Source organism: Podarcis cretensis (genome assembly GCF_951804945.1).
Source record: "Podarcis cretensis genome assembly, chromosome: 13".
NCBI classification, from domain to species: domain Eukaryota; kingdom Metazoa; phylum Chordata; class Lepidosauria; order Squamata; family Lacertidae; genus Podarcis; species Podarcis cretensis.
In genome coordinates this window covers 39525001-39539278 of record NC_137182.1, presented here as the reverse complement: position 1 = coordinate 39539278, position 14278 = coordinate 39525001, and the positions used below count along the sequence as shown (strand labels likewise).

The following is a 14278-nucleotide window of genomic DNA, read 5'->3' as shown; positions in this document are numbered from 1 at the left end:
AACCTGGGCTGGGAGAGTATTTCACATCACTGGGATCCTTTTAACTATGTGTGTCAAAAACTGAGCCTCAGAAACCATGGGCCAAGGGTCATCCAGTCCAGCCCCCTTTTGTGCTGGTCTCTGTCCCCCTGGCCATTTCAAAAACATGCCAGGCTGCAACAGTGGGCCTGCTCTGGACTCCACCCCTGGTGGCTCCGTCTCCAGCCTTCCCAGGGACCAGAATTATTTCACTCCCTACCATTGCAGGGTATATCCTCAACCAGCAGCTATTCGCCGTTTGTATTAATTTTGGGAGATCTAATGGTTCTCACTGCTCCCTTTCACCTATGGTTGATTTTGGCTCTCTTTTTAAATGGAGAATTGGTGAAACTGAGTGACAAGCCAGAAAATAAATAACCTGCTCTCTCTGACCAAACATCATAGGAACCTGACTCAGTATAAGTCAGACCCATCTAGCTCATTATTGTTTACAGCGGTGTCCCGTGTCAGTCGTAATCCCACAGTAAACCAGATGAGAGATCTGTGCATGGGTGTAGCCAAGGGGGGGGGGGCAGCTGCCCCGTTAGATCAAGTAAAACAACGGAAATACTTAACTGACCAATCACGTCGGTTCTGCCCTCCCCAACAAAAGCCCTGCCCCCCAACCAAGTCTTGGCCCCCCAAATCCTGGCTACGCTCATGGATCTCTGGCCCACCAAATGTTGGACCATCACTCACGATCCGTAATCATTGGCTCTGCTGCCTGGTGCTGATGGGAGTCCCGCAACATCAGGGAGCATGTGCAGAATAACTGCAGTCAGTCCCAGGAAGGGGGCGGGTTGCTGAGCTACCGGCGCACGAGCCCCAGCACCTTTTAAAAAACAAAACACACTCGCCAATTCCCAAAGGATGAGACACACGTGCTCTTAATGCAGCTCTGAATACGCGACTTTGGAACGCCGAGTTGCATTTTGGCCGCGCGTGGAACGCGGGAGGGAGCGACGCCATTGGCTGGAAGGGAAAGAAAGGCTTCTGGGACGCCGAAACTTCCCTTCAGCCCGCGCCAGGCCATTGGCTCGCAGCTGTTCTATAGGCGGGGCTCCGAGGTTTACAGATCCCGCTTCTGATTGGCTGGCACCTCGAAGTGTCGCAATTGGAGATCAGAGGAGGTGAGTCCGGGGGGAAAGCGTTTTGTGGGGGGCGCCTGGGGAAAGGGGAGCTAATGGATGCGGGACACGGGACGGGCCTGACCCGTGTTCGCAGCCGCTATGTTTCTGCGTTGTGAACGTTCGTGTGAAACGGTGGCTGGAGACTTAGGAGGGTCTATATCTCTCACCCCTTGCACGGGATTGTGTGAACTGCCTGAGCTGCCATGTCGCTTTCCACCCCTTACAGCTGAAATTCCAGGTACATTTATCTGGGAGTAAGTCCCACTGAAGTCAGCCAGGTTTACTAAGGAGTAAACTTGTGTAAGGACAGATTTGGACGCCTTGCTCTCCAAACCTCACTTTTTTACTTCTCCCGACCCGCTTTCTGTGGTGAAAGAAGGATGCGTGTTTAAAAACAGATTAGGAGTAGCTACTCCTCCACTAAAGAACACGTGTTGCTACTATACACTGTGTAACAAGATGCTAATTTTGTTTTATTTAGAACATTTCTGTGTTGCCCTCCAATTATAAAAAAAATGCCCCAGTTTACAACATAGCAGCAAACAATAAAACAACAGCAATGAAATAAAACAATGAAATAAAACAACAGCAATGAAAGTTGAAGGCTGAACAGCCTCAGCTAAGATCCTTCATAGTGTTGGGAGAAAAGCATAACAGCCTTGGATTAATGCCTAAAAGATTACCGTAATACTGGCAACAGGTGAGCCTCCCTGGAAGTAATGCAAATGCAAAAGTCTTATCCCAAGACATCAAGCATGCTTCCTCAAGATGGCAGGGGTTCCTGGAAGTAAAATGGCAAAAAAAGGGGGGTCTTATTTATTGGGAAGCTGATACAAGAGGAAAACTTGACGGGCAGCTATAGCTCAGTGGTAGAACAGCTGCCTTGCATGCAGAAGGTGTGCCGAAAATAAGTTCCAGGGAGTATCTGATCACAGACAAACCCACCCACAGGTAAGATGCATCCTGGTCGCTAGGAAAAAAGGAAGGGCAAACTACAGAGATTCCAAGAACTAGAAAATGAGACAGAAGCAGGAAAAGTTCACTAGCGGGAAGGTGGGAAACAGCAGCTCTCCAGGACCTCAGGAAATTCCTATTGCCTGGTGTCCTAACAACTCGTCAGTCACAGCTCTGACTTGTTTTGTTGGCTAAATACCCAGAAATGAAGGAGTAACCAGGCTGACTTACCTCATAGAAATCACTTCAATGAGAACCTGCATCTTTTGCTTCGAAACCTATTGTTATGAAGCCTAGAGACTTCCCTAAAACAGTTCACCACCACCTGGAGTTAGGGAAGCGGGTTCTTTTGTGTTTTTCCTCTGCTTGTATCTTTTTATCTTTAGAGAAGTCAAAGGAAGTGATTCACTTGTAGGAGGGGAAAATAAATAAAGCCTGGCATCCCATAGGGTCCTTTTTTCTACTTCTAGAGATGATTTAAAAAGAGAAAAGGGAAAAAAAAGCTGAGCTACTACACTTAACCCCCAAAGTTATGCTATAAATTACTTTTTGAACTATCCTAAGAGGATTGCATTTATTTGAAGTGGTTTATTATTATTGTTAGAATTTATATACCACCCTATACCACAGAGTCTCAGGGCGGTTCACAGAATAAAATCAGGATCTCAAACCACAAAATACATAATAAAAATAAAAACAACAACCCAATAGCATTTATTTCTTTAAGTGCTGTTTTCCTGAAGTTTGAAGCACCTTAAGAAATATAAGCAATACATTACAATTCCCGGGCCCCCCCCCAAAAACCCCAAACCAATACCTTAAAACAGCCAGCCCAATTTATACAATGCTAGATAACTAGCAAATTGGCTGTTACTCTGTATTCTCAGTTTCCCATAAGCAAATGTTATTTGCATGATGAGGTCTTTTGGAGCCCTCTATGCAACCTTTTGAGTTTTTGTTACTGGTTCAAGGAGCAAGTCAGGGGCTGAAGAGAGTTCACAGTGGGCAACCGCTAGCCAAGATCAGGGGCCCTGGAATCATATAAAACAGCAATGGGAAGCCTGTAGCTTTGCAGGTGTTGCTGGACTACAACTCCCATCACTCTTGGTTGTTGGCCATGCTGATGGGAGCTGAAGTCCGGCAATCTCTGGAGCTGAGTCCCAGGCTCCGCATTTGTGGCGTAGAACAAGCATGAGGTGGTTGTTGCTGGGGAGCGTTCACATTGATGAGCATGCATTGGCCTACTTAGGTGGCAGGTGGCAGTTAGCTAGGGCTTGAGGCAGAAATAATAGGATCAAGGATTGTTATCTAAGGTTTATCTTCCGTCTATGGGAACCCAAAGGGCTACTCCTGTGCTCAGTGTCTTCTTCACAACCTAAGGCAAGGTTTGATGTTGCAAAGGATTCTGGGACACCATCTCTGTTTTGTGCAAGGAGTGAGCCATGCCGCAAGCAGCTGGAGCAGAGCTTTTGTTTCCTCCTTTTGATGTTTGGTCCTTGGCAGCTTCCTGTCTGGGTGAGCAAGAGGCGAAGCTTGTACAGTATGGGTTATCCTTTCTTGACCTGCAGAGGGCACCCACCTCCCTCCTTCTGCGTATGGGGGGCGGGGCGGAAATCATAAATTGCAGTACTTGGACATAGCTAATTTATGAGGTGATTTGGCTGGCCTTCAGTGACCCACTTTCTCTCAGGCTTTAAGCTACGTCACCAGGTTGTTGTGAAGATGCCATGAAAGGTGGATAAACGGAGACCTTAACTGAGCATTTAATAAATACCGTATGCGATAATTTTGAAGAATAGGGACGTTTTTCAAAACTGCCATATGAGCACATTTTTTCGTCATTCCTCCTTTCCTCCTCTCTCTCTCTGAAGCAGGAACATCTGCTAACGTTCCCTCTTCCACACAACTGCTAAAAAACGGGGCGGGGTAGAGCCTTTGCATCCAATTACCCTACTTGGAAGGGTAGGAATTTTGTCTTTGCATTCAGCCAGCTGCCACAATGGGAAACCCACCAGAAAGACCCGGACAGCAATTCTCCCTGCTTTCGATTCCCAGCAATGGGTGTTCAGATGACAGTGGAGGTAGAATATAATTATTGATTTGATTTGTGTGTGTGTGTGTGTGTGTGTGTGTGTGTAGATTAGGGATGGAAGGATCTGCCCAATGCTTTGTGTACTTCCAGTACTGAAACTGGATTGTTTTGTGACAAGGAAAGCAATGGAGAAATGCACTGGAAAATGTAGGATAATACACCTTCCAACATTTCTCCACTGAAAATAGGGACATCTTACTCCATCATTATCATTATCATCATCATCATGTTATTATTCATACACTGCCCATCTGACTAGGTTGCCCCAGCCACTCTGGGCAGCTTCCAACATATATAAAAACATAAACATTAAGCATTAAAAAACTTCCCTACATAAGGCTGCCTTCAGATGTCTTCTAAAGGTTGTATCTCTTTGGCTGGGGGGGGGGGGTTCGCATAACTCCCTACCCTCCGACATTTCTCTGATGAAAATAAGGACTTCCTAAGGGAAAGCGGGACATTCCGGGATCAAATCAGAAACTGGGAAGGTTTCTATAAATCCAGGACTGTCCCTGGAAAATAAGGACGCTTGGAGGGTCTGGGTGGGATAACAGTTGCTTGATGTAGCATTGTGTAACCTCACTGCAAGCACATTGGACGAAATGCTGAATAAATAGCCAATAACCTCCCTGCAAAGAAACTTGGATGAATGCTCCATAAACAAATTGTCTGGAAGCAGCTTCCATCTGCTCTATTTTGTACATGTTGGCCCTTCAGATATTTGGAGACGGCTGTTGTGTTTCCCCCTTTTCTGCTCCAGTCTAAAATTAGCCATTTTTCATTCTACTTTGCAGGATCACTCAAAATTCAGTATATTAGTTTGCTTGAGATTAAGGCAACAATCATTTCCCAGTGGCATGCAAATTCAAAACACATTTTCTGATCTTATTATACCCATAGCCTACTTTCGAAAATCCTAAAACACGAGCAAATATTTATATCAAAACATCCAGAACTAACTTCCAGGCTCTTCCCCTTTACTGTCTCTCAGCTTGAAAATGTCAGTGATACGACTCGGAAAAGTGGTCCCCAAAACCAGCATCCTGTTCCTGTGTGACATGCAAGAGAAATTTCGCCCGAATATCAGCTACTTCCCTCAGATTGTATCTGTGGCAGCTCGGATGCTAAAGGTAAAAGTTGTGTAGTGGAGAGGCTTGCTGGGCTGTGAGAAACAGGTGAGGGACGTGGATGGGGAGGGGAGGAGGGAAGGCAAGGCAAGGGAGGTTAATTCTATTAATTGGCAGGGTTGGCTAACATTGATTAAAAGGAATGTTTTTGGCCGCTTAAGACTAGTTCTGAAATGGCTCTCCGTGCTGGAAGGAGGACTGTTCTTCTTGTAATTGGCACTCTCCAATAGGTGCTGTGCCACAATTAAAGAACTGTAGAGTTTGAAGGGACCCTGAGATTAATCTAGTTCAATGCTCCTGAAATGTAGGAATATACAGATGGCTCATACTGGGATCGAACTCGCAAGCTTGGTGTTAGCAGCAGCATGCTAAGATTCCTGCATTGCAAGGGTTCGATTAGATGACCCTTGGGATCCCTTACAACTCTACGATTCTATGATACTATGCTCTAAACAACTGAGCTAACCTATTATGTATTAGTTGCAGCCGTGTTGATAACTTGGTTAGGAGCTGGTTTGGGTGCTTAGCATGTACCTTTAGCATTTCCCACAGTTTGATTAGAGACCATGGTGAGGGAGAAGAAAAATAAATGTTTGCATCATTGCCATTGACATATTTACTATATATATGGCCTCCAAAGCTGCAGCCTTTGCCACCCATAAAAGCACTATTAAGCTTCCCAGTTGCAGTTACACAGATGGGCACATGGGGGCAGCCTAATATCGACTAACACTGTCTTATGAGAAGGCCCACTTCCTTCCCAGAGAACCCAGGAGTCCTGATTTAACCCTCCAGTGGCCTCTCCTCTCTCCCTGCAGGTTGCCAAGGCTCTCGAAATCCGGACGGTGGTGACCGAACAATACCCCAAAGGCCTGGGCCCTACGGTGCCAGAGCTGGGTGCTGAAGACTTGCCGAAATATGCCAAGACCTGCTTCAGCATGGTTACCCCAGAGGTGGAGAAGGAGATGGCCGCTGTGCCCGACCTGAAATCTGTGCTTTTGTGTGGGATCGAGACACAGGCCTGCATCATGGTATGAGGCTGAAGGTCTTTTTCCTCTCAGGGATACAGATGTTACTGATTGACAGGGCACAAGATCTGACCTCGGGATAGATGGGCCTGTGTGCTTGAGCAGTGCCAGGACCCCAATAGTGAAGAGAGGCCTGGCAGTCCATTTATCAGCAGGTTTGATTCTGTTTGTTTAGGGATCGATGGAGACCAGGGTTCTCTTCTCCCTGTACAGATAGTGCCACCGTTTCCCTCCTCCCTTTCAGACCTTAATAAATATTTTCAAATTCTTAAAGTAAAGGTAAAGGGACCCCTGACCATTAGGTCCAGTCGTGGCTGACTCTGGGGTTGCGGCGCTCATCTCACTTTATTGGCCGAGGGAGCCGGCGTACAGCTTCCGGGTCATGTGGCCAGCATGACTAAGCCGCTTCTGGCGAACAAGAGCAGTGCACGGAAACGCCGTTTACCTTCCCGCCGGAGTGGTACCTATTTGTCTACTTGCACTTTGACGTGCTTTTGAACTGCTAGGTTGGCAGGAGCAGGGACTGAGCAACGGGAGCTCACCCCGTCGCGGGAATTCGAACCGCCGACCTTCTGATCAGCAAGTCCCGGGCTCTGTGGTTTAACCCACAGCGCCACCCGCGTCCCTTTGAATCCCTAAGGATTCAAATCCTTAGGAGTTCAGAAAAAAGTGCTTGGTATCTCCCCCCCCCCCCCCCCCACTTCCAGTAGAAAGGGAAGGAAGGAATTAAGGCAGCTGCATTTCCCTTGCCTCTAACTGGAGGGGAAACATCCTTCTCGGCTAGGATGCCAAGCCGTGTAGAAGCCAGGGGTGTCCACAGAGACACAATCCAAAACAACAGGGACAACTGTGGTGCTGGGACACAGCTCCCTTCATCCCTGACCATTGGCCATGCTGACTGGGGCTGGTGTGAGCTGGAGCCTTAAAAAAAACATCGGGAGGGCAATGCATTGACTATCCCTGGTCTAAGGAGGAGCCTCAGAGCTGGGTGACACATGAATAAGGTCACCACCAATAATGGATGAGTGATCTCTGATAAGGGACACAAATCTAGAATCCTTTAAGGAAGGCTGGAAACTTTTTCTAGTCTATTTTTTTTAAAAAAAAATCATACGCCAAGTCCAGAGCAGGGTTTGAAGTTTTAAGAAAAAAATAGCAGAATATATTAAGAACCCTGTTAAAGGAGATGAAACCGGATATGGTGGAATTTTAAGATGTGATTGTATGTAATCATGATCATAAACATTGAGGGTGGGGGTGAGCAGGAAGTTGTTAGTATGAGAGAATAAGGATTTTAACTGTTGAGTGATGAATCGTGACTTTGTACCTTGAAATAAAAGAAATCTGAAAAAGAAAATCAATCGGATGGGTGGAAATGAGGCATGCAGTTGACCCGAGTTTGATGTGTCTTTTCTCTTTGGGTGCAGAACACAGCATTGGACATCATGGAACGAGGCCTGGATGTTCACGTCGTGGTGGATGCCTGCTCTTCCCGCAGGTGACTGGTGGGATGGTCCCAGTGGGTGGCAGGAAAGGGCTCTTTTTCTCCCCCCTTGTATACTTTATGTGGTCTTCTTTTCCCCCTCTGGATTCCAGTCAGCTGGACAGGATTGTGGCTTTGTCCAGGTTACGCCAGAGCGGTGCCTTCCTCACCACCAGCGAAGGGCTCATTCTGCAACTGGTCAGAGATGCTGCACACCCCTATTTCCAAGAGGTAATTTCCCAGCCTCCTTTGCACCCCTCAGCCTGCCACCCTCCTCTACTATATGGGCTTGTTTGAATTATCATACTTATGCTCAGTAAGCTGGAATAGGAACAAGACTCGTATGTTTGCAGACATACTTCTTTGTGCCTCCCTTTGTTGTGGGAGCGAACAAATCAGGAACTTTTCCAGTTAGCTATAGTTTCCTGTGACGTCTGAATCAGGAAACTCTGGTTTAACAGTTTCTGAGCCAGCCAGGATACTAAGTGAGCCTCAAGGCATGGTTTAATATCCTGGTTTTTTGCCAAAGGTATTAACCATAGTTTCCCCCAATTTGGACAAAATGGGAAGTTGTAGTTAATGAAAGAGTTCCAACAAGAGAAGTGAAGGGGCTGCGTGTGCAGGTAAAAGACTCTTTCATATCTCTGCTTACAAAGACTTTCAGCCCTTGCCAGTTGAGTTTGCAGTTAGAGAGCGTGTTTATCTCCACCAAAGAGGTCTCCCACAAACTCCCAGTGATGTATAAATGACTCCCAATGGTTACCTGTGCAGTTTGGAAGAAGCCTAGAATTCCTTCCCTATGGAGGAGATGGGTTGAAAATACAGGAATAGCAATTCTGTCTCCCCTAATCCAAAGAGGGCAATCGCTTTGAATAATCCCTCACATCTCCTGCCAAACTCTGAGTGGTTAACTTACTGAGAAACTGCAGAGTGTTTGGAAAAAACATAGGGCCCCTGACAAGATATGGGGCTCTTGCCGCCTCCTCCTTTCCTACATCTGCTCCTTATCCCTTTCCTAAATAAGTGAATCCCAAGAATGAGAGCAGAACTAGGAACAATTCCTGCTCCAGAATTAGCAGCAAGTTTGATTTGATACATTTAAGGCTTAGTCGAGACCAGGGTTCTCTTTCCCCAGCGCAGGTGGCGAAATCAGCACAGCAACGCTAGGAACATTATTGCCTGTTACTGCTGTTGCAAGTGATCTCTGTGCTTTTGCATAGAAATGTCACTGATGGTATCTGCAGCTGTGGCCTTTTGGCCCATTTGCTCACCGTTCCTCCCTGCCCCCCCCCCCAATATTCAGACTCGCGTGAGAAATATAAATGAAACAGCAATCGAAAGAAGATAACACTTCATGTATCTGATGATGGTTTGGCCCCAGACCATGAAAGCTTATGTCACAATAAATCACAAGGCTTCTTTTTCAACAGAGCAAGCGTTGCTTCCTTAGGGGAGGCAGAGTTCACAGTCCCAGAGAGGTGGCCTATGGATGACCCAAGATATTCTGCAAGGCTTTTCTCATGCATATAGGAAGGAGTTATTTCAGGATAGTAACAATAAATAATGTTTATTATTTATTCCTTTTGACAACCAAAGTACGACTTTAATAAGTAATTTTAATAGCAATGAATTGCCGTCATCATCGTTTTCAAGGGGAAAAGGGACAGTTCCCTGACTTAGGAGCTTACCATTACAATTTCAACCATGCAGGGAGGAAATAATGGATAGACAAATTAAGCAGGCAGGCAGAGAGGAGCCTGTCGCCTTCCAGATATTGCCAGGATACAGCGTCCCATCATCTCCAACCAACATGAACATTTAGTTTATTGCATTTATATCCTACTTTTTATCCAAGGGGATGCACATGATTCCCCCCCCCCATCTCATTTAATCCCCACCAAGAAACCTGTGAGGAGCATGAGAAGCTGCCTTAGTATAAGTCAGTATGAGTCACACCATTGGTCCATCTAACTCCATACCGTCCACACTGGCTGGCAGCAGCTCTCTTTTTTTTTTCTGAATAATTTTTATTAACAGACCAATCATATCAAATCAAATCACATAAGTTCTGAATTACAAAGCCTAATTTTAAATTTTTGTTGGGGGTACCCATATTTCAAGTTCTGAAAGGGATCCAATCCTCTTGTTGCTGCTGCTTTAAAAGTCCACAAATCTGTCCAAATAATGTTCAGAATTCTGTCCAATCCTTTCTTGCTGTTTTCCACATCTCTTCTAGTTATTTTCATATATGTTTCCTTCTTTGTCTTTGTGGCCTCTGATTGTCTCCATAAGCGGGTTGAAACAAATTTGTATTCCTGTGTGGATTTTTCCGTTCGTCCAAGAGTCGTATTTCAGACGGCTACCGTATTTCATCGCTTCTATAAAGAAAAACATTCTTGCTGTCTATTCATTCACTTTTCACAGGTCTGTCCCTCTTTCTCAGTCCTCAAGGAGGTTCTACCAGGAATCCAATGTGAAAACAAAGCTTCCTCCTCCCGATCATGAATCTTTTGACAGAACCTGTCAAAATGGCGACTCCCTTTTTGTTGCTGCCCCATCAAAAGCCCTTGTTCTTTTTCTCGATCTCACAAGCCAACTTTTGGTAGTAAATCATTTCCACACAGTTTTTAATCATCCTGCTTAGGTCGGTTATGCGACGGATCTTTTTGAGGAGGGGCTACCTTTGAAGGTGTCTCGGAAACTACAACTAATCCAGAATGTGGCAGCTAGACTGGTGACTGGGGGCGGCCGCCGAGACCACATAACACCGGTCTTGAAAAACCTACATTGGCTCCCAGTACGTTTCCGAGCACAATTCAAAGTGTTGGTGCTGACCTTTAAAGCCCTAAACGGCCTCGGTCCAGTATACCTGAAGGAGCGTCTCCACCCCCATCATTCTGCCCGGACGCTGAGGTCCAGCGCCGAGGGCCTTCTGGCGGTTCCCTCATTGCGAGAAGCAAAGCTACAGGGAACCAGGCAGAGAGCCTTCTCGGTAGTGGCGCCCGCCCTGTGGAACACCCTTCCAGCAGATGTCAAAGCGATAAACAACTACCTGACATTCAGAAGACATCTTAAGGCAGCCCGTGTTTAGGGAAGTTTTTAACGTGTGATATTTTACTGTATTTTTGGTTTTTATGAAAGCCGCCCAGAGTGGCTGGGGAGGCCCAGCCAGATGGGCGGGGTATAAATAATAATAAATTATTATTATTATTATTATTATTATTATTATTAATCACATAGAAGAAAAGAAAAAAAGTTTCCCCCCCCCATCCAGTCCCGCTCTGACATACTGAACCTGGTGTATTTTCTTCATGTTGTATTCCGTTAAATCCAACCCGTTGCTCTTGTTTCACAGAGGTCACTTCAGTTAGCAGTCTTCACTCCCGTTCTTCACTTGAAATATGTGCATTTGCTTCATTTCCAATTATATATTTCGAGCTTATGCAAACCAGTCAGAGACAGCGTCCGGGAGAGCCGGACCCACCCGAGGGCTTTGTGCCTAGTGCCCTCACCCCCTTCTTTCAAATCCGGGGGTGAATTATGGACACAGCAGGCAAGGCAGCGTTCCCCATTCCCTTGGGGCAACGAAGGGAGGCTGCATACTCCCATATCAGCCTCTTAATTACCTCGTGTGTGTCGGAGAGATTTTATTGTCGACCATCTTCCAATGCGCCCCCTGGTGGCCCCCGGCTGGCAGCAGCTCTCCGGGTTTCAGGCAGGGGTCACTGCCAGCCCTACCTGGAGACGCCTTTTGGGATTGAGCCTGAGACCTTCTGCTTGCGAGGCAGAGATTGCCCAAGGTCACCCAGTGAGCTACATGGCTGAGGGAGGATTTGAACCCTGGTCTTCCAGGTCATCATGACATTCTAACCACTACAGCAGCCCGGCTCTCATCAATCAAGGATGATAGGAGCTGGAACCCAACAAGATTTGGAGGACCACGGGTTCCGCATTAGTGTGCCACCCCAGTGCTTGTGCCAGCAAGCTTGTGCCAACAGGCAAGCCCTGATTTTGTGAGTAAGACCCAATCCTGGGGCAGCAGCTTGCCAGGCCATGAGGACATGGAGAAGATAGGCAGCCAAGGCCTGCCTTATTTAGGAAGGGTGGGCATGTATTGCTTCTACTGTGTTTCCTTGTTTTCTTTCTTCTTAGGGCCTTCTCTAATCCGGAGCTTGCCGGATATTGTTGGACTACAACTCCCATCATCCCTGACCACTGTCCACACCAACTGGGGTTTATAGGAGTTGGAGTCACAGCTTCTGAAAGGCAACCAGATTTGTGGGGCCAGGGTGTGGGGCTGCCTCGGAAGAAGGTTCTGCATTGAAAGAAAGCATAGTTGGTAGCCCCTGGAAGATTTCACATCTGCATCTCCTTCTCTTTTCAGATCCTGAAGTTGATTAAGGACCCTGCCCCAGACAGCGGCCTTCTCCCGCTCCTGAAAGAACCAGGCCCCCTTTTCAGCTAGGCCAGCTGCTCCATTGATCCTCCTCCTTGCTTTAAAGCATCTCCAACTGCTTAGGTCTGCCATTGCCACACATTGGGTAGGAGAAGTGGAATCAAGATGTGCAAATATAATTTTTATACAGGAAATTGGGTTGTAGCCTATGCTGGAAAACTGATACCCTAATTCCCAATTTACGGCTTTCTCTGTGATTATTCAGTGGGATGGAAGTGTTTCCATTTTGTGCACAAGTTTGGGGGGCATGGGCCCAGGTTCAAATTTAGGACCCATCTGCACTATACATTTTAAGCAGTATCATACCACTTTAGACAACTATGGCTTCCCCGAAGGAATCCTGTGCTGAGCATGTCCCCTCACAGAGCTACAATTCTGAAGAGACTGCACCAAAAGATTTGTGGCATCTTCTCACTGATAGGCACATTTTGTATGGCATTCAAGGTACATGAGGAGGATTTTGAATTCTGCACTTGTAAAAATGCCAGATCCCCCCCCCCAACCATAATCTGCAGTTAGAATAAATGATGCTGCAGAAAAGCCATAATCTGCAGTTAGAATAAATGATGTTCATTTATTTTTGCACATATTAATTTGATTTGCGCATTTCCTTATTGGTCATGTTCTTGAAAGTGTGTCTGCACATGCAGAATTTGAAATTGTTTTTCCTTCTGTGCATTTTGTCGCAGCTTTGGGAAATTTGTTTAAGAATGTTGAGATCTTAGGGAGAGAGGCAAGGGAGATATTAAAAGCAGAAAGATGAAGAGCTGGGTTTGGGGAAGGGGAAACACCTTGATCTAAAGATACCTCACCCCACACACAACACACCTAGTGCTACTTACATAATTTCTTGTTCAGCCCACAATTATGAGGGGTAGATATTTGGTTATGTTCAAGGACAGATCCTGATGATTCAATACAGTGGGTTAAGTACTTAATTTGTTCCAGAGGTCCGTTCTTAACCTGAAACTGTTCTTAACCTGAAGCACTTTAGCTAATGGGGCCTCCTGTTGCCACCACGCCGCCAGAGCACGATTTCTGTTCTTATCCTGAAGCAAAGTTCTGAAGCACTATTTCTGGGTTAGCAGAGTGTGTAACCTGAAGCGTATGTAACCCGAGGTACCACTGTAATGCTTGTCAAGTTCTGACTTTTTAGTGTCCTCTTCTACATACTCTCTGGTACGTGTGTATTCCTCGGCCTCAAGAGGGTTGCCAACTTTTAAATCAGTCTCTGTAGCTGTGCCTTTTTGATGATTGCTTTACATGCAGCTATGCACCAATGAGAGCAGCCTCTCTCTGCAGTAAAGAGAAGGCTCCTAGGCTTTGAAGCTTTGCATCGGATAGTCTCAGTTCCACAAAATGTAGCTTCCTCTCCCTCCCACCCCTCCAAACTCTGCAGCACCACTATAGGAAAAGCCACATGTGCATTATTGGGGGGCGTGTTTGCAGAAATGTTTGCTATGAAACCTGGCAGCTCCACATGGGGCATATTTGGAGCAGAAAGGCTGAGCTCACCATTTTTGTGCAGGTGTGAAGTGAGCTCTCTGCCTTTCCAGACTGCCAGCTCCGGCGAGAGCCTGCTTTAGTTCCGCACATCTCACTGCTGTTAGTCTGCCAGTGAAAGAGTAGACCTGCTGGAAAGCAACTCTGGATCAACTCTGAGTAGAGTAACGCACTGCACGCGACAACTATACTTTTATATAGAGATTTGTAGCGTGTTGGCATTAAGGATTTAATCCTTTGGATTCCTATGCTCTGCAAAGGGTAAGCTGCTTTGGTGAGATGTTTCACTCCCCTCCTCCCCGCCCCAGTTGTGTTTCTGAGCAGCAGAGGCAAGAAGCCTGCAAGGAGGAAAGAGCAGAGGTCCCCGGCTCCTGGTTGAGCCTGTGATCGCTTTAGGCAGGGATCACCCACCTTCCCGTGTCCTCCTCGCTGCCCCTTTAAGACCCAACTTTCTCTCTGCTCCGCTCCCTCATCACAACACCAGCAA

General features: G+C 46.4%; 1 protein-coding gene across 3 annotated transcripts; it reads left to right on the top strand.

Annotated features, from left to right (window-relative positions):
- Positions 1-1025: 1025 nt before the first annotated feature.
- Positions 1026-12881, top strand: ISOC2 (isochorismatase domain containing 2). 3 transcript variants are annotated; one of them, XM_079951182.1, is made up of 6 exons: positions 1026-1148; positions 5186-5324; positions 6140-6352; positions 7777-7847; positions 7946-8063; positions 12217-12881. In XM_079951182.1, exons 2-6 carry the CDS (start codon positions 5193-5195, stop codon positions 12295-12297), a joined length of 615 nt encoding a protein of 204 aa, XP_079807308.1. In that variant the 5' UTR covers positions 1026-1148; positions 5186-5192; the 3' UTR covers positions 12298-12881. The 3 variants fall into 3 exon arrangements, with proteins under 3 accessions (XP_079807308.1, XP_079807306.1, XP_079807307.1); XM_079951180.1 differs by lacking the exon at positions 1026-1148 and adding an exon at positions 1161-1300; XM_079951181.1 differs by lacking the exon at positions 1026-1148 and adding an exon at positions 1172-1386.
- Positions 12882-14278: the final 1397 nt, after the last annotated feature.

Excerpts from the sequence above, each read along its gene's own strand:
- ISOC2 (XM_079951180.1), top strand. The coding sequence starts at position 1,248 with ATGTTTCTGCGTTGTGAACGTTCGTGTGAAACGGTGGCTGGAGACTTA. Across the intron at positions 1,301-5,185 it reads GTGGCTGGAGACTTAGGAGG|CTTGAAAATGTCAGTGATAC; the intron begins GTCTATATCTCT and ends ACTGTCTCTCAG. Across the intron at positions 6,353-7,776 it reads AGACACAGGCCTGCATCATG|AACACAGCATTGGACATCAT; the intron begins GTATGAGGCTGA and ends CTTTGGGTGCAG.